The sequence below is a fragment of the Notamacropus eugenii genome, chromosome 3 (genome assembly GCF_028372415.1).
Source record: "Notamacropus eugenii isolate mMacEug1 chromosome 3, mMacEug1.pri_v2, whole genome shotgun sequence".
NCBI classification, from domain to species: Eukaryota; Metazoa; Chordata; class Mammalia; order Diprotodontia; family Macropodidae; genus Notamacropus; species Notamacropus eugenii.
Genome location: NC_092874.1, coordinates 319142782 through 319162461, shown reverse-complemented (window position 1 = coordinate 319162461; position 19680 = coordinate 319142782). Strand labels below are relative to the sequence as shown.

The 19680-nt window shown below is 40.8% G+C and overlaps 1 protein-coding gene across 1 annotated transcript; it reads right to left on the bottom strand.

Moving 5' to 3' along the window:
• LOC140496705 (apoptosis-associated speck-like protein containing a CARD) lies at window positions 1-4186 on the bottom strand. The gene is made up of 3 exons (XM_072596811.1): window positions 3633-4186; window positions 2853-2924; window positions 1-384 (listed from the first exon to the last, which is right to left on the bottom strand). The coding sequence occupies exons 1-3, from the start codon at window positions 3901-3903 to the stop codon at window positions 128-130; spliced, it is 600 nt and encodes a 199-aa protein (XP_072452912.1). The 5' UTR covers window positions 3904-4186; the 3' UTR covers window positions 1-127.
• Between the last annotated feature and the right edge of the window lie 15494 nt (window positions 4187-19680).

Genomic DNA, 19680 nt, shown 5'->3' with positions numbered 1-19680 from the left:
TCAGTTTTCAAAGTTTTATTTTAGTTTTTTAAGGCAATTTGTGGGACCCTTGAGAGCCAGATGTTGAAGTTTTAAGATCAGAGCGGAGTTCTGGGATCCTGTAGTAAGAGGGAACTCTAGGAGACCCTCAGCTCCTCTCCAGCCTTTGCACCAGGAAAGGGTGGGTCTCCTTCAGAGCTTTTAACAGCAGATCTTTACATGTATCATCCCAGGATCGAGTAAAGAAGTAGAGCATCCTCATTTGTTTCTGAGGGGTGCTCTCAGCCCTGATTGACTCATATTGCTCTGTGCTCAGCACTTTGTCATACAACCTATCTAGGATTGGATCCACCAGGGTGACATCACTGATGAAACTTGCCCGATGCTTATCCACAAAATGTGTCTCTGCAGTGCATTGGACAAAGAGAAAAAGAGAAAAAGGGTGAGATGATGGCTTATAGGAGGGGAGACAACAGCTAAAGAAAGTGGGGCTATGGTGAGCTCCTGGGAAGGATAACAATCCCTCAGACCCACTGGGGAAGGAATAGGGGAGAAAGATTGATACTCCACCCACTAAGATTGAGCCTTGATTAGCCCTAGGGTAGGGGAAGCCCTTCTAAGCAACTATATTTTGTTACCTCAAGGCTTCCTCCTCCCCTTCCCCCATTAAAAACCATCAATAACCCATAATTATAACTCCTGAGTCTTCAGTAGGACCATTTGCCCATACCTTTTATCATATCCATCTCTTTCCTCTCCTTCACTAAGATTGGTCTCCTGTGAAGAGTATTCCCTGACTAACCTCACTGTGCTCAATACCTCCCTTTTTCCTCTGATACTTCCATTCATCTTACAGTCCTTGAACCAACACTTTGGACTAAGAGAAGCTCTGGTCCCAGGATTTCCAAGAATAGATAAGTCTCAATTTAAACATCCTTCAAGGCTTCTTTAAAAAGTAACCATTCCCAGAGCATTGAAGTGGGATTCTTTAAATTCATGGAATTGGTATTATTTACCAATAATCCTTTGAGAGCATATCCAATATAAAAGCACCATAAAGCAAAGCCCACTGGCATATGTTTTTTGCAACTTGATGAGATTAGGGAAAGATGCACGTGAAATCTTCCCTTGACTCAGTTTCTATTTCTTTTTTGATATCTTCCTCTCATGCTCCTTCCATCTGGCATTTAACCAAGACTTGGCTCACTTTCTGGAGAAGATTGCCCCCACTCTCTAACATCAACCCTAACATCCCTGTTAGCCATCACCATATCTCTTCTCCCTTCTCTTCTCATTCTTTCTAACCCTCTGTAAACTGACTAGTGACCTCATCAATCATCTCAAACTTCTCTCTCCAACACCACTAATGCTCTCTTATTTGGTAAGTCTAATAGTCTTTTCTTAGCCTTTTAGACCACTTTGCAGCATTTGACACAATTGACCAGGATGATACAGTGCAGAATACCTTGGATCTATAATCTGAGGACCTGAGTTCAAATCTTGCTTGATCTTGGACAAATTATTTAACCTCCAAGGTTCTTGGTTTTCTCATCTATAAAATGAAGAGTTTGGATTAGATGGCCTCTGAGGTCCCTTTCAGCTCTAGATCAATAATTCCATGATCCTCTTGGATATTGTCTCATCTCTGGGTTTTCATGATACTGCTTTCTTTGGATCTCCCTCATCTGTCTGACTGTTCCTTCTCCGTCTTCTTTGTTGGATCATCATTCATGTCACGGCCTCTAACTATCTGAGTTTCCCAAGGCTCTCAAAAGATTTCCCTTCTCTTTTCTCACTATACTCCTTTAACTTGGTGGTCTCATCAGCTACCATAGTTTTGATTATTATCTTTATACAGATGACACATATCTTAAACTCAATATGTCCGAAACAGAATTCATTGTTTTTTACCCTAAATTTACCTCTCTGCTGAACTTCCCTGTATCTACTGAAGTTACACAAAGCTTATAGTCATTGAGTTTTCTAATCTTGTGTGTGTGTGTGTGTGTGTGTGTGTGTCCCCTTAACTCTGCTTACATGGTTACCACCCTAGTTCAGGTTAGTAATATCTCATCTGGACTATTGCAATAGTTATCTTATTTGGTCTTAAGTCTCTCCCTACTTCAATCTACCTTCTACACAGACACTAAAATGATTTCCCTAAAATGCAGGTCTGACAACGCCACCCTACTTACTACTCAATAAACTTCGATGGCTTCCTATTATGTTGAGAATCAAAAACAAACCCTTCTAGCATTTAAAGCTCTTCACAACCCAGCCTTTTTCTATCTTCCAGTCTACTTATACATGCAATCTACAGTCTAGTGATGATTGTTATTCTACACCCAGTCCATCCCCAGTTCCATTACTTTGTATTGCCTTATGCCTAGAATTGCTCTCCCTACTCACTTCTACCTCTTGAAATCCCTAAATTCCTTCAAGACTAGACTCAAGTTCCACCTTTTACAGGAAGCCTTTCCTGGTCCCTTTAGATGCTAGTGCCTTTGCCTCTAAAATTGTCTTATATCTGATATGGTATGTGCACACATATATACATATTTGTATACATATGTTTGTATACACACATACACTCCCACATTAAAATATAAATTCCTTGAGGGAAGACATTATTTTGATTCCTCCCATCTGCCCTTCAATGCCTAGTGGACATTCAGTGCAGGAAGTCTTCCTGAAAGATGTAGTAGTTGAATGTCAAACTGATTGAAGACTCTACCTACATTCCAAATCTTGGAGGATGCTTCCTCGTCCTGGACCTTGGTTCTTCCAGGCTCAGTGGCAACTCTCCACAAGGCGGTGAAGAGCAAAAGACTTCAACCTAGAGTCCCCTGGAGAGAGAATGAATTAGTCCTTACCTGATGGAGCGGATGCAGTAGCTGAATGATGAGTGGGCTGAGCTGAATTTCCAGTTGGGTGAGGTCTTGAGGCTGTAAAGAGAGAATGTAAAGGTGACTTTTCCAATTTCTTCCAGTTCTGAGTTTCTCCTTCCTGGGGACCCACTCTGGTAGATGACATCTTTTTCCTTCTCCCCCACTTCATCCTCCAAATAGCTCCAACTTCCCTGACTTACACAGGTCTAAGTTCAAAAGTCCCAGGAGAAGGACAGTGAGGGAAGGGAAGGGGAGAATTTGGTTCTTTTACTCGGTCTCTCATTGTGAATGTCTGTACATGTAAACATTTGTGGGTGTTGGTATATGTGTTAACTTGTGTGTGTATTAGGGTGTATGTATGACAAAGTGTGACAGGATTGTGTGTTTAAATGTTTCCTAGGGCCTTTTGTTCCAGTGTTTTCTTACCCTCAACTGTAAACTAGGTCTTGAGGCAGTAGAAGAAAATGAAAGTAATGCTGAGAGGAAGAGAGGGTGGGACAGCAACGATATGTTTGGAAATCAAACTTTGGATGAGGAAGCTATCTAAGGTGGGGAGGAAGGAAGAGGTTGGGGATCGTTTGGGGTGGCGGGCAGGGGTCTGTGTCCCAGGAAAGGAGCCACACCTGTAGCGGATCTCAAAGACTGGGAACTTGAGCCCTGGAGACTGGGGGCAGAATTTCGGAAGTGGAGTGGAAGGGATTAAAAGTTGCGCGTGGAGGGTGGGTTCCTGGCTAAGGGGTGGGTATTGGGAGAAGGGAGCCTTACCAGGCGCTGCTTGCTGGAGTCTGACAGCCTCCTCCCGCATGCCGATGTTCTGGAGCACCTGCACAGTCAGCTCCATCCCGTAGTCCTCCAGGTAGCAACAGACGATCTTGTCAGAGATGTCCAAGCGGTCCATTTCCAGCAAGGGACCCCTGGGGATCTGGGAGTAGCCTGGCCGCAGAGGCACATCCCGCAGCCTGATTTTGAACTTCTTAAACTCCTCTTCATTCAGGTTTTCCAGAGCCTTCAGGATGAGGTCCCGGCCGCAAGGCATGGCTCCTCAGACACAGGGAACTGGCCTGCCTGCTTCGTCTCTCCCCACCCTCTCTGGCCGGAACTGGGGTGGAGACTTCATACATTCTATTTCTCTTTCTATTTCTGTCCCTCTGTCTCTATATCTGTCTGTCTGTCTTAAGTTATCTGTCTCCCCCACTTCCACTCTCTGCGTGAACCCAGGAATGTCCTGGAGGGGAGGGAGATGAGAAAGCTAAGAGCCAAAACATGTAATACCCCACTCCCTTCCTCTGTGGACCCTTCCTTTGTGGACCCTTCCTCCTGTCTTCCCTCACCTTACACCTTGTGATAAAGGTGTAGGTGGTAAGTTAGCAGGAATTCCAGATCCCTAGGCTCTGAACTCAGTTCTGAGAAGTTATAGGGATCTGAGGGTATTGCATACCTAATGGCATATAGTAGAAGAGGTAGAGGGGGTAGAAGGGGAGGTGTTCAATGCAGAGGAGAGGAATAGGAAAGAGACAATCCTGTTTGGGTTCTGAGGAGTCAGCTATTAGACAGGGACCTCAGCCTTCATCATCATCGAGAGAGAGAGAAAGAGAGGTGACATCCTCCAAGTACTCCCTATATTTATAGTTCCATAGAATATAGTATATAGAGTTATAGAAGATAGAATCGTGGAATATAGAAGAGAGGATCCTAGAAAGGACTTTTCTAGGATGCCCTCCAGGCATCTAGGATGCCAACCTCTCCACTGGAGCATGTGACTTTTCTCTATCATCTATACTCTTCTTGGGCACTCCTAGCAATGGGGTATAAGCCTAATACACCACACTTGAACTGTATGGTTCCTGGTAATAAACTATTTCCACTTTTAAGGACCAAACTAGCTAAGCATTAGAGTCTCACAACCCATAGTCTGGCCACTTGGTGATAGATTCTTTGGTGTTGGTAACCCAAGGAACAAAACAAAATTACAAAATGTCCCTCAATCTTGGCCCTTTCCACTTCTGCAGTGACACTGAAAAAGTAGTAGGAAAGAGTACTAAGATCCATGGTTTTTAGACAATCTGTAAACATTTATTTAGCTATTGTTACTCTAAAAATGAAATCTTTATTCAGTCGAATTTAAAGGAATATACTCTCAATGAATTGAATTCTAATATTTTCCATTCTAGACTTGATGAAAGCAAGTTCTACTACAAATATTTTTGTGTCTATGGGCCTTTCTTTTGATCTCATTGTGGTGTATGTGTAGCAGTTAGCTCTCTAATTCAAAATGAATACTTGAACCACTTTCATAGCCATTCCAGCTTGCTCTGTGGGAAGGGTAACAATATCGCTAACATCAATATCAGATCTCAAAGCTCCTCTAACAGTGGGATTTGTGTGCTTGTCTTTCATCAACCTCTCCAGTGTAGTGTCCTGTTTTTTACTTTCTTAGCCTGTTTGCTAGGGATAAGGAGAAACCTTAGTACCGAAAGGAGCATTTCTTAAAGTAGCAAGGAAATGGAAATAATCTAGATGCCCACTGGTTAGGAAATACAACTAAACAAATTACTGGATTGTAAGAAATAGAAAACATGATAAAAACAAGGAAGCATAGAAAGACATATATGAAAGTAAAGTGAAAAACCAGAACCAGGAAAACAATATCCACAATGAAAACAGTGTAAATGGGGAAAGATGACAATAAAACAATTGGAATGGAAGTCTATAAAATGACGAACAAACCATCCCCCAAAGAAGAGATATGCAGGTACCACCTTCCCTTCTTTGAGAGGTCTGTGGATGTGGAATCTATATATAATGTAGGTAGTGAGATAGCAAATCAATTAGGGAGGATTGGAAATGTGGAGGCAAGGAAGCTGTAACCAAATGAATCAAGTCTTGCTTAATATCCTGTTCATGTAAACTTCCTTTGGTTAACTGTAAAATGGCCTTATTTCATTGCATTCCTGAACTTGAACCACCAGACTGGCCTGAGTGAGGCCCGAGTGACAGGGAGGTATTGTGTCTGTGCTATGACCTCTCCTGTGAAGTTTGGATGGACTGGAGACAGAAGTCAGGGGATTTGAGAAGCTTGAGGAACTTGGTTGAGTTGGTGTGGTTTGGAGTACTTGTACCGTTTGAAAAAATTTTTAGCTATGATCTGAAGGACATTGGCACTATTCTCCAATAGATTAATTTCAACGGTCTCAAAGGAAGAAGTCCAAACTACCAACAACAGTATAAAAAATTCTCCAAATAACTAGTAATGAGAGAAATGCAAATTAAAGCAATTCTGATGTTCTACCTAACATCTATCAGATTGACAAAGGTAACCAAAAAAAGGAAAATGAAGAGGAAAACAGAAATGTTGGAGGGACTATGGGAATACAGGAAAACTAATGCACTGATGATGAGCTATGAATTGGTCCAGCTATTCTGGAATGTAATTTGGAACCATTCCCAGAAAGTCACAAAATTCCACATAAGCCCTTTGACCTAGACCGGGCCTATACCCCAAAGTAATCAAAGACAGAGGAAAAAGACCACATGTAGAAAAATATTTATTGTAGCCTTTTCTATTATAGCAAAGACCTAAGGGAGTGCCTATAGGTGAATGGCTATACAAATTATGATATACAAATGTAACGAAATATTGTTATACCATAAAAAATGACAAAAATGAAAGTTTCAGAGAAACATGGGAAGCCTCATATGAACTGATGCACTGTGCAGTGAGCAGAACCAGAACACTTATATGATAATACTGTAAAGAAAAACAACTTTGAAAATCTGAAAATCCCTTATTAGTGTAACTACTAACCATGATTCTAGAGATGATATCACGATGAAGCATGCTACATACCTAATAGGAGAAATTGTGGAGATGAATAGACAGAATAAGACACACATGTTTGGAAATGGGCATGTGTTTTGGAATGGAATGTGTTTTGCTTGGCTATGTATATTAATCCCAAGGGCTTTTATTCTTTTTTTCTAATGGGAAAGGAGTTAGAAGAGAACAGGAGGGAGTAGGACCAGGGTAGCAAAAATAAGGAAGGAGAGAGATAGAGAAAGAGGAAGAGGAGAATAAAAAGGTGGAGGAGGAGGAAGAAGAGGAAGAAAAGGAGGAGGAGGACAAGGAGAAGAAGGAGAAGGAGAAAAAGGAGGAGGAGGAGAAAAGGAGAAGGAAAAGAAGAAAAGAGGGTCATTGAAGGATCCATTTTTAAAAATGCACAGAAGAGAACAGAGGGAAGGCTAGAAAAAATCACAGACAAGCAGAATAAATTTGAAAATAACATATTTATATTTAAAAGACAAGCAAGTGATGCATAATAGAGAGCCTCAGTGTCATATAAATGCTCTTCTGTTATTTTATAGATATGGAAATACTCATTTTATTTGGTGTTCGTTAAGTTCAGCATAAAAATGGTTTTCATTATCATTCAAATAATAAAGAAAATTCAAATATTAAATAATAAATAAAATTACTATTAAAATAACATTAATTATTAAAAATAAAACTGTTTTTAAAGGAATTCACCTTGAATGGGGTCATTTTCCCCAATTCCTGATTTTCTTGTCATTTCCCTCCCTCCCAAGACTGCCTGGGTTGTGGGGGATAATTCAGTGGGCCACAAAAGCCCTCAGGATTGTGGGTAAGATCAGGGCAGAGAGAATTCCAAGTTCTTGTGCAAGACCCAGGACTTTCTAGGAAAACCTTTAGTTAGATACTAGGAGTCAAAGGGCATGACACATTTTAGAAGTTCTAGAACAAGGAATTCTCCAATACTCAAGTGATTCCAGCATGCACTACTGTTGCAGCTTCTGTAAGATACTTTTAGCTTCATCTCCCCAAAGGGCCTTACCACTCCTGGAATCTGTGAACCTCTATTTGTTCTGCTGTGGGGACATCAGCACGTAGGAGATAGTTGTCAGGCTACAGGACAGTATTCAGGTGGATGAAGCCCCCCTATTAGGGTCAGACTTGAGATCTATTCCCTGTTAGTTCAGGTTTAATGTTGGGATGAAATGAGGAACTCATAAGTCATTGAACAGTTAACCAAAAGGTTACTTATTTCTAAAATAGTAGGGATATGCAACAAGGAGTTGGGGACACTTAGCTCCTACAGACATGTGTCTCCTCCATCTTCATATGGAAATAGGCATGATCAGCAGGTAATGGTATGGTAACTCTTGTGGTCTTCATATATCCAGCAAGTCAGAGGGGCCTGGATCCCTAGTAGCAACCTTAAGGGAGATCCAGCTTGAATCTTGACCCACCCCACTGTGCTAATCAAGGCTGGCTTCATTGTCTTTATCTTATTCACATTTTTGGGGAGGGGGTTAAGGACTCTGGTGAATTTTGGTTCTATCACACTCCCAGACTCCACCACTTTCCCCTTTCTCTCCCCCTTCACCCAAATTCCTCTATGTCATACCTATATGGCTCATAGACTCTCCCTAGTCCTGGAATACATAGTATGGCTTTTTTAAAAGAAGTCTGTGATTAAGTTAGCTTCCTTCAAGTCTTAGCTAAAATCCCTACTTCTGCAAGAAGCCTTTCCTAAAGTTGGAACACTAATTCATTGTTGGTGGAGCTGTGAGCTGATTCAACCATTCTGGAGAGCAGTTTGGAACTATACCCAAAGGGCTATAAAAATGTGAAAAACCCTTTGATCCAACAGTACGGCTTCTAGGACTGTATCCCAAAGAAATCATAAAAATGATTTCTATAGGTGCTCTTTTCGTGGTTGCCAAGAACTGGAAATTGATGGAATGTCCAACAATTGAGGAGTGACTGAACAGCTTGTGGTATATGAATGTGATGGAATATTATTCTGCTATAAGAAATGATGAACAGACAGACTTCAGAAAAACCTGGAAAGACTTCTATGAACTGATGCTGAGAGAATTGAGCAGAACCAGGAGAACATCGTTCACAGAAATAATCACAGTGTATGATGACTGACTTTGATAGGCTTGGCCCTTCTCAGCAATGCAAGGACCTAAAACAGTTCCAAAGAACTCACAATGGTAAGTACCATCCACATCCAGAGAAAGAACTACATAGTCAGAATGGTTTCTCATGGTTTCTCCCATTTGTTATAATTCTTTTATACAGTATCACTAATGTGAAAATGTGTTTAATAAGAATATATGTGTAGAGCCATATCAGATTGCATGCCATCTTGGGGCGGGAGAAGGGGGGGGGGAATTTAAAGCATATGGAAGTGAATGTTGCAAACCAAAAAGAAATTAATTAATAATTTTCTTTTTAAAAAACTAGGCATAGTTGAGCAAAACAAATTCTCCAAAATAAAGATGTTTCATTCTGCAAAAAAGAAAAAGAAGAAGAAGAAATGGTTGAAAATTAAGACAAGAGGAAGAATTACTGTGAAGAGACAAGCTCCTGGAGAAGCCAGGAGAAAATGAGTTCAAGGATAAAATAGAGGGGTTGGTGTTGGCAAGGAGAAGGGCCATTTCTTTGTCTGAGATTAGAGCAAAGAAGGAGAGAGGAGAAGAGGCTGCTGAGGCGATGGGAAATAAGAAACTAGGGAAGAAAGTTTTCTAATTATAAAGAATTCTACTCTAAGTAATCTTGTCATTAGTTTTATTGCATTGTGAATATTTCCCTTTTGATTCTGGTTATTTCATCATGCATTCACACAAATGTTACCATATTTCTCCCAGTTCTTCATTTTTGTCTTTTCTTCCAGCATAATAATATTACATTACATTAATATACCATATAGTTCTTTCAGCCATTTCCCAAAAAATGGACCATCATCTTGTTTCTAATACTTTGCTACCACCACGGGTGCAGCTCTTAATATTTTGGTGTATATTGATCTTCCTTTCTGTCTTTGACCTCCTTGAGGTGAGTACCTGATAGTGGGATACCTGGCCAAAGGGTATGGAAAATTTCGTCACTTTTATTGACATTCAGAACAGTTGAGCGAATTCACAGCTCCATCAATAGCTAATTTTTAAAATTTTAACTCTGTCACCTGTGATAGCTACACCTTTCAGTTTCATGTCATCTCCAGATTTGATAAACAGATAATCTATGTGTTATCCAAGTTATCGATAAATATGTTTAAAAGCACGGAGCCAAGAACAAAACCCTGGAATCATACAAGGCAAACCTCTTTCCAATTTGGTATCAAACCATTGACTATTCTTCAGGTTGTCTTTTTATTGACTACACTACTGACTTCTCTTTGGGGGTAATCTCTATGTTAAAATGAAAGGTTTGGATTAGATAATCTCTAAGGTTTAAAATCCTATCATCTTAGTTTTTCCTCTAAAATCCAATCATCTTTTTACCTTCAGCTTGATAGATCAATAGATAGATAGATGATGGAACATTTATTAAATGCCATGTGTCATTCACTGTGCTAAGTATCTGAGGATACAAGTTAACAAAAAATTGCCTGCTCTTTAAGAGCTAACATTCTGTTGGGTTGGGAGGGAGAGAAAAAATGTAAAAGAGAGCTGGAAAAGAGAAGGGGAATCTACAGAGAAATTATTGGGAGATGGTGATGAAGAAATGAGTTAGAAACTTGTTAACCAGCAAGATAAGGTGAACACATATCTTTCAGAACCAAGGTTTGTTTCTGGGGGTAGAGTTCAAATTCCCAGTGAAGCAGGAAGGAGGCATATAGAAAAAAACCAGGGTTTTTCCCTTGGGGAGTTTATAGACCTATATACATACATGAATACACACAGAGACTCTCTCCCTTCTTTTCCCCGCTACACACAAGGAAAGTAACTTTGAGGACACACCTTAGGTTGCCTAAGTGGCTAGTGGCTGGAACCCAGGAGGGAACCTGAACTTTGACCTCAGATGAGATACATTACAGGATCATGGCAGATTCTCTCCTTCCCCCCTCCCCCCCACCCCGCTTTAGGCCCCCATGAGTGGATCTGTCCAGAACTAAGTAGTAGGCTTGCTAAGCCAGGCTGACATTCTCCAAATCAAACGGAAATTGTATCGGTTCGGATTCTACTGGGAAGCTCCCAAGGTCTCAAGCTGAGATCCATCCTAGACTAAAGAGGAAGAAATGTCAGAGCCAGTGAGATAGGAGGAGAGGATTCTCCTTATTAAGCAGAAGCCCAGGCAGGTAGTCTATGTGTGCTCAAGTGTGAGAGGGAAGTGAAATCACTCATGCTCAGAGTTCCACCTGGTGACATGCACGGAGACTGCACTTTGAATAGCTATTTATGCCCGCTCGTGCTAGCATAAGGCAGGTGATTCTGCAGAAAGGAGAATCCTTACATTTACCCCTTCAGTTTATAAACTGTTTTCAAAACTAGAAAAAGATAATGCTCTAGCTTTTCCCCCTAAGACAAACTATTGTTACAATCAAAAAATGTAGCAAGAATAAAGGAGAAAAAGATAACTGTGGACCATCAGTCAGTCAGTCAATAAGCATTTTATTAATTGTCTGCAATGTGCCAACACTGTGTTAAAATCTTGGGATACAAAGAAGGGCAGTTCAAGGAGCTCACAACCTAATCATTAACATCATTAATGAAAATCAACGTGAAATTATTAAATTTAAATATTCGCTTTTACCCTGACCCAGAGATTTTTTTTTAATTCTTTGTACTTGTATCTTTAATGCCTAGCACAGTGTCAGATAAACAGTAAGTGCATAATAAATAAACGACGTGATTGTTTTTGCTTTTAAACATTCACTTATTTTCTACCACCCAGCATCACCCAGCACTACCTGGACCCAGACCCAGGTAGGAGGCAGATCCTGATGCTTACCTCCAGGTATATACTTCTCCCTTCCCACTTTCTAGGATCCACCACCACTGGACCCTGGACAATTATGAGGTTACCCTGACACAAGCCTGCAGGCATTGGCTTCCCAACTCCCTATGACCCAACACTGCCTTACTCTGACTGTGACAAGGCAGATACAGCAATCCCACCTCTCTTCTTTCACTGCCATCACCTGGACAGGACCCAGAACCAATAAAAAATGTGAAGAGGTATAGGGATAGGCAGTGTGGATGCAGTGGCTGCAGGGATTGCAGGGGTGGACTCCTGGAGCCTTGATGACTGGTGCAAAGCTGGACCCAGTGGGCACTGTTACTGCCCATGACCATACCTCTGCCCAACCCGCTGCTGCCCCTGGCCACCACCTCCACCTCCAGCCCACCCTATGCTGACTTAGGGCACACTTCTAATGTTGCCCCAGAGTGCATGGCAGAACCTGAATATTTGGAGAACAGTCTAAAATGTACCCTGTTTATACCAACATGTACCACTACTGCTGGTTCCTGCTGGGCCTGGTCAAACAGCTCAGCTACTGTGGCTCCCTGGCTGTCTCAGAGACCGCCCTCCAGAGGGGTTTCTGCCATGTCCCCAGTAACCATGGAACAGGACTTCTTCTTCTTTGCTAATTCGGAATACTAGTAGAGACTTCAGATAAGGCTACTACCCACTGCTGCCTCAGTTCACTCCTCCGGGATGTCTACCAGGAATCCACTATATCCCACTCCCTCTCTTATTGGCTGACACTGCCAAAGAATCACCTCCCACCCTTACTCATGTCTCAGATTCAGGGATGATGTGTGGACACAGTCATTCATCTCTGCAGGCAGGAGCTAGTCAACTGAGCCTCTGGGTGGGTCCTCAGGACACACACTATACAGAGGGAGAGAGGGAGTTGGCCCTGCCATCTAGCTGCACCATCATGGGGCAAAGGGACAGGTGTCACCAAAAGTGTGCTGATGGTCACTAGTAAGTGCTATATTAGGAATAGTCTCATTGAATTCAAATGATTAGAAAAATTGGGTCCAGGGATGGCCAGGTTGGGGATGAAGAAGAAAGAGGAGAGCAGCATTCCCACTGGGGAGAGGAGAAAGTGGTCTGGTTCAGCTCTGGACTTCATTGGGCCAAGAATGGTTTCCCCAGCAGAAGTGAGGAGGGATGGGCCAGCCCTTAACCTTTCCTACAAATTAATTTGCCCCTTCACTTGGCCCAACTTACCCTCTTAGGATTTTGAAAGGGACCAGCTCCCAGGGGTGAAGACTATTCTACCCCTTTCATATCCTAATAATGGGCCAAAGACAAAAGTGTTGGGGATGTCGGGGGAGGTACAGCATCATTTGTTGAAACCATAGTGTAACATCAAGGGTCCTAACTCACTCCCTTTCCTTTATCACCCCTACCCAACTAACCAACCTAAAGACAAAACAGGAGACCCATACACTCTTCCAGCCTAAGTACTGACACCAGGATGAGCTGCTTCCTGTCTCACTAATATCCAGAGCCAATGGGGAAGCAAAAATGTTTCTTTTTAATACCCATTGTAAGGCAAATTCTTTGGTTGAAATTTTTAATTCTGTTAAATGTTGAGCTATTTGCTGTTATTACAGTAATTACTGGACAAGGGAAACTTGTTCGAAAGCCATTTTTGACCTCCCCGAACAAAATGAGGCTATATTCAAGCTTGTAGCCTCAGTCACCCACCCTGTTCTGTGGTGGGTCGATGGTTTACTCTGTTTAAAAAAAAACTTAAAAAAAGGTACAGGGAAACCTATCTCTCCCAATTTATCCCATTAAAGAACACGAGAAGATTCCAGATAGAACAGAAAATAAATATCGCTAGTCAGAAGTGCAAAATGAAAAGACAGCAAGAAGCCAACAGTGGCTAAAGAGGAGTTACTCCAGAGAATTCCGCACAAACCTTGGTGAAGGGTCCTGAAGTCTATGAGGGTGAGGGAACTAAATCAAAGTAAACACAAGTAAACAGGAAACAAAAATATACAAAATGAAAAAATGCTATAGGTTAAGGGAAACCATAGAGGTACACCCAGACAGAAAGTAATTACAAAAGTAATTTCACAATAAATATTAGCAGATCACAGAGGAAAAAAAATGGCTTGGCTCGGCTTGGATGGAAGAAATAAAGAAGAAACAAAAATTGACATTAGAATAAAAATAAAAGCTGTGGGGGGAAATTGGAAAGAGTAAATAGTTTAGAGAAGAAGACAGAAAACTTTACACAAATAATAAACTAACTGATAAATAGAGTGGGACAGTCAGAATTCAGTGGTTCATGAGACAATAAAAAATATCAAAAGTTAAAAGATTTTAAAAAGAAATAGAAAAAAAACCAAATGACCTGGAAAACAGGCAATGGAGAGATAATTCAAGGATAGTCAGACTCCTTGGAAACTCTGGCCAAACAAAAATATCTGAGTACCATATTTCAAGAAATCATAAGAAAAAACTGCCCTATTCTATTAGAACCAGAAGGCAAAGAATCCACAGGTGATCTTCTGAAACCCCAGACTGAAAATACCTAGGAATACAGTAGCCAAAATTCAGATCTCCCAAATTAAAGACAAAATGCTGAAAGGAGATAGATATATCTCCCTGTGTGGGAGTGTGTGTGTGTGTGTGTGTGTGTGTGTGTATGGATATACATACAAATATTTCTGACAAAATTTTTTCCTTTTTCTTCTTTTTCCCCAAGTGTGGGGGAAGCTGGGGAGAAAAAATATTTATTACTTGAAACATAAATTTTATTTATATATTATTATTTATAATTACATGTAAAATTTTATTAATAGGATTCAATAACTTAATTTATAATGATTATTATACTTTCTAGGAAGGAAGATAGTTAAATAGCATCCAAACATAAAGGACTTTATAAAAGTATTGATTAGGAACGTTTCATTTCAGCTTGGCTCTGCACTGTCTACACAATTCCTATTTTATGTCTTGTAAAAAGGTGTCGGTCTGCTCCCGTTCTCCTGATGGTCAGTTTCTAGAGTTATTGTTGGTCCCTCCTTTCTTTGCCGTAAGTCAGTTATGGTCAAAAGGACTTAGAATGTCTGCAGCTCTCAAATTCCCAAGTTTACGTCCAAGCCTGGAAGCCATCCAAGCCATCCACACATGTCCATCTGTGAATATGTACCCATTCATTCATCTAAGATCAGGGAAGAGCAAACAGAAAAAGCCTCAAATCCAGGCTCAGCCTTGCCCAAGGAACGTACATACTTTAAATGCCAGTGTTCTTGGCTTCATGGTGGCTGGGGTGAGGAATATGGCAAGCAATCCCTCTCCTCACCCTACCCCTTCTCCAGCATTCATGTTGTCTCCAAACAGTTGTGATATACTTCACGGCAAGAAGGGAAGAGAACTCTGAGATTGGGGACACCCTCTTTTAAATATATATTGAATCATTAGTACTTTCTTGACTGGTCAATAAGGTGATTTTTTTTCATCCTAAAGTGCAAACCTTTTAGCATTAAGTCACACATGGCCAGAAGAATGGTCCTAAGTATGGTCCACTGGAACTAGTAAGCACTATTCTGAGCATGTTTCATGGGATGATGGCCCTTGTTACACTGGCAAATAGAATAGATCAATATACCCGCAATCATCCCACTTCTCTGGTTGCCTCAACTTCTAGAAGCTTATGAAGTCTCCTTTTTGGTGTCTACTCCCCATGGTTCCCTTCTTCCATATTCTTCCTTGCAATAACTTTCTGCTTCTTCCCACAAACCCCCTTCATTCCAAAAGAGACATTCAAAGTTGGGAATTCTTGGGAATTCTTCCCATCTAGTAGGTCATTCCCCTCCTCCAAGACTCTCCACTCTCTGTGGACATGGTTAAAGACAGGATACAGTTTAATAATGAAAGTGGGGTCCAGGTGATATTGATCTCAACAGAGTAGCAGGTGAAGTCATCTGCTAACCCTAAATATGTAGTTGTGTTCACTTAGAAAAGATTTGGAAAAACTGTTGTCTGGAGTGTGATTAAGAGTCAAGGGATGAATTAAAAAAATATTTGAGCTGCAGTAAAGGCCAAGGACTCAATCAGAAAGGTTTCACAACTTTCTCCAAAAATGCTCAGGAGCAGAAAGAAAGACAGGTGATAGAGGGGACAGTACCCTCTTCCAAAATTACAAATCCTAATCCAGATGTTATAATTAATAGTCATCATATCGCTGCATATTTCTTCAGGTTACACAGTTGAGGATTCTGTCATTATCCCTGCGGCATATAAAGTGGGTAAGAGCACTCAGATATGAACTTATGACTTTCCCAACTCCCAAAAGGCCTCCAAATCTAGACACTGTTCTCTCTTCGTTATCTCAGATCCCTATTCTGGCATTATTCCCCCCACCGGAACACAAAATCATTCTCTAAGACTTACCCTTCATCAGGGAGCCATGTTTCATAGGGCATCATTAAAAGTTAGAGTTTCTTTTGCTCTTTCCCATGGGAGTACAAATAGGTTACAGTGGGACTCAATCCCATAGGTAAGTGAAGTTTTTGATTTTAGGGAATGAGCTTGTTAAAACTAAAGTTACAACTTTTTTCTTCTCAATAAGTTTCCTGAAGAGTGTTTGCCATTTCTCCAAAATGATATAGTCTCTACTATAAAGTAATAACTAAATGGAGAGAAAAATAACTCAGACAGATTATCCAGAAAAAGGTTCCTGGGCCCAGGATCATATTGTGCAAGAGAGGGAATTCTGTCTCTGATGGTTTCTGCTAATATCAAGTAAGCCAAGGAGTAATAAACTATGCATTCATTGGAACTGGATCATTAATTGTTGTTTCTCCTTCATTCTTTTGTTTTGACGAAGCAGTTGGGGTTAAGGGTCATATAACTAGCGTTAGGTGTCTGAGGCCACACAGGTCCTCCTGACTCCAGGGAATACTCTATCCACTGCACTACCTACCTGCCTCTATCCTTTGCTCATGAGGAGGATCATGGCATCAGGGAGGTGATGCCAAGAGTGCAAGGGAATTGGATTTAAGTGAGGGAGGGCTATACAAAGTCACCTTTGGTTGGATATGTGAGTTCATTGGTGTGGGCACTCCCTCCATATTCTGATTCCTTCATCCTATGTAATACTCATCCTGTTCCATTCTCTTTTTTCCTTTAAATCTTCTGAAGAGAATCTATCCAATATAGTGGCACTTGTCCTCATTTTTGCTTTCTTTGAAACTATTTTGTGTATCAATTGGGTTTTCACCTACTATCACTCTTTTTTTTCAAGTTTAAAAAGGTGTGTGTATAACTTTAAAAATTCAAATACACATTACACATTGTATCAATCAGTGCACATTATCTCTCATTCTTGATGCCTGATTGGCTTCTCATCTTTAACAATCATAAATTCCTTGATGATCTGTTCAAATTCCTTCTCACAAGTCATCATTAGTCGTACTTTGATCTACCTATACCACCATATATCTTTACATTCTTCTTTGTGACTTTATAATTTTGAATATTCTAAGATGTTGTTTTTCCATCATTTGAGACCATAGAGTATCAATGGGCGGATATACAGGATCAATACTCTCTCATGCATATAGTGCTTTCCTTACAACACTCCTTTGAGGAGCATTGTGTTATAACCCTATTTGATGGGTAAGGAAACAGTATAAGAATCTGGGAACATTGAAAGGCAGACAGCTCTACACATAAGGAGAAAAAATCTCAAAGATACTCATATTTTTATTGTTCCTTTACTTCCTTAGCCGTAAACGCCTGCCAAAACGTTCTCTTGACACTGATGGCAATTGTCTAATATGCCAGTGTGAGGTCTGGACTTGGAGGGTTTGTGACTGATCAGAGGGCAAATTTTTTAGTAATATAGAGAATAGTAATTATAATAACATAATAATTCACATTTCTATAGCACTTAAGGATTTACAAAGAACTTTTCTAACAATGATCCTGTGAGACAGGTAACACAAGTATCTTTATATTTAAGATAAAATATCTGTTTTACAGTTGAGGAAAACTGAGGCTTGGGGAAAGTTAACTTACTTGCCCATGGACATACAGCTAGTAGGCATCTGAGAAGGAATCAGAACCTTTGTTTCCTCACTCCAAGTCCAGTCTGCTTTGTACTATGCCTTATTGCCTCATCCAAGAATGGCATGTAGTAAGTGGCTCTACGCTGCGATAAGAGCAACTGTATGCTTTAGTAAGGACACTCTAGAGAAGTGAAGAGGAAGGGAAGAAGTAACTTTCCAATTTATCTAGCTGGTGCAGTGGACAGAGTGCTGGGCCTAGAATTGAGAAGATTCATCTTCCTAAGTTCAAATCTAGCTTCAGGCACTTAACTGAATAATCTTGAGTAAGCCACTTCTCCCTATTTGCCTCAGTTTCCTCATCTGTAAAATGAGCTGGAGAAGGAAATGGCAAACCACTCCAGTATCTTTGCCAGGAAAACCCTAAATGGGGTCATGGAGAGTCAGACACAATTAAAAACAAATGGACAATAATAAATATCCATTAAGCACCTACTTGATCCTCACAATAACTCTGAGGGATGGGTACTATCATCGTTCTCATTTTACAGTTGAGAAAGCCAAGGCAAGACAGAGGTTCAGCAACTCATCCAGGGTAAGTATATGAATTTGAACTCAAGTCTTCTGACTCCAGATCCAGTGCTCTATCCACTGAGCCACCTAGCTTCTTCAAATGTAGGAGCTGACAGAATATTGGCAGGCCTGATTTGTCCTTGTTGAGCTCACCTTTAGCAAGGAAAAATATGGGGGAGAGGGCCTGGGTATGCTCCAGAGATGCTCCAAGTCCTGAGACTCTGAGGCTCTAGGTTCTTACATCTTCCCCTGTAGTATTGGCCTCTGACGACAGTTGTGACAGATAACAGATGACTAAGATACCTGAATTTTAATTAATAGTCACTGAATATAAAAAGAAAAGGTCGAGAAGTAGGCCTAGGGTAAGAAGAGTGTAAATGGACAGAAATTTAATAAGTGAATGAGTCTGAGATTAGGTCAATGGGCTATGCCAAAGTGATGCTTGTTTAACTTACCCCTAGCTATATAGACAGTAAAAATTAGGACCAGAACGTGAATGTATTAAGCATCTGTTAAGTGCAATTCATTGTATAAAGCCTTGAGCTGGGCATGGAAGATAGGAATATATCTCTTGCTCTCAGGGAACTTACATTCTAGTGGCATGTACATGAGTAATAAATAAATGCAAAAAAAAATGGAGGAGGGGAGCATTAGGAAAGGTTTCATTGATAAGAAGACACCCAAGATGAGTCTTAGAAGATAAAGATTATTAAGGAGTAGAGACAAGAGGGAGGGAGTCCCCCAAGTGGGATGGAGGGCTTGTATGAATGTAGAAAAACAAGAAATGAACAAGTACATGAAATGACTGGAGGAGGGACAGAGATGGGGAAGAATATGAAATAAGTCTAGGTCAAGGTCAGACTGCCAAGAGTCTCAAATACCAGGCACAGGGTGTCTATTTTTTATCCTAGCAGTAAACACCTTCATCTAATTTTTACATCTCATTGAAATGGGGGAACCAACTCCCATTATAGGCAGAAGGGTGTTGCCTTCCCCTAATCAGCAAAGTCCTTGACCTTATCTTCCCTGTCTTAATTCTCAAGAACTGGGGAAAGCTTCACTTCCTAGAAAATGGGTATGTACTCTCTCTTACTGGAAAGTCAAGCCTGAATTTTCTCTCATATGGATTTCCAGAAGCATCAGGACTCCTGGTTCTATCTATTTCTCTCACAGCTAACCTCAGAAATACTCTCTCCCATTCAGCTTTTGGAACCACGTCTATTACCTTTCTTTAAGCCCAGTTTCCATATTTCACCTCCTTATTCCTTCCAGCCTTAAAGCCATCTGCCCAGGCGGATTACTCTCCATCTCCTGTCAGTGCTTCTTCCCACCTCCAAGACCCTTCCCACTAGGACCTCCTTACCATGGACTTTCAAAATCTAGGCCATCAGTTCATGGAGAAGTTAAGCCACCGACCTTTGAAGCTCTAACTCTAGAGTCCATACCAGGA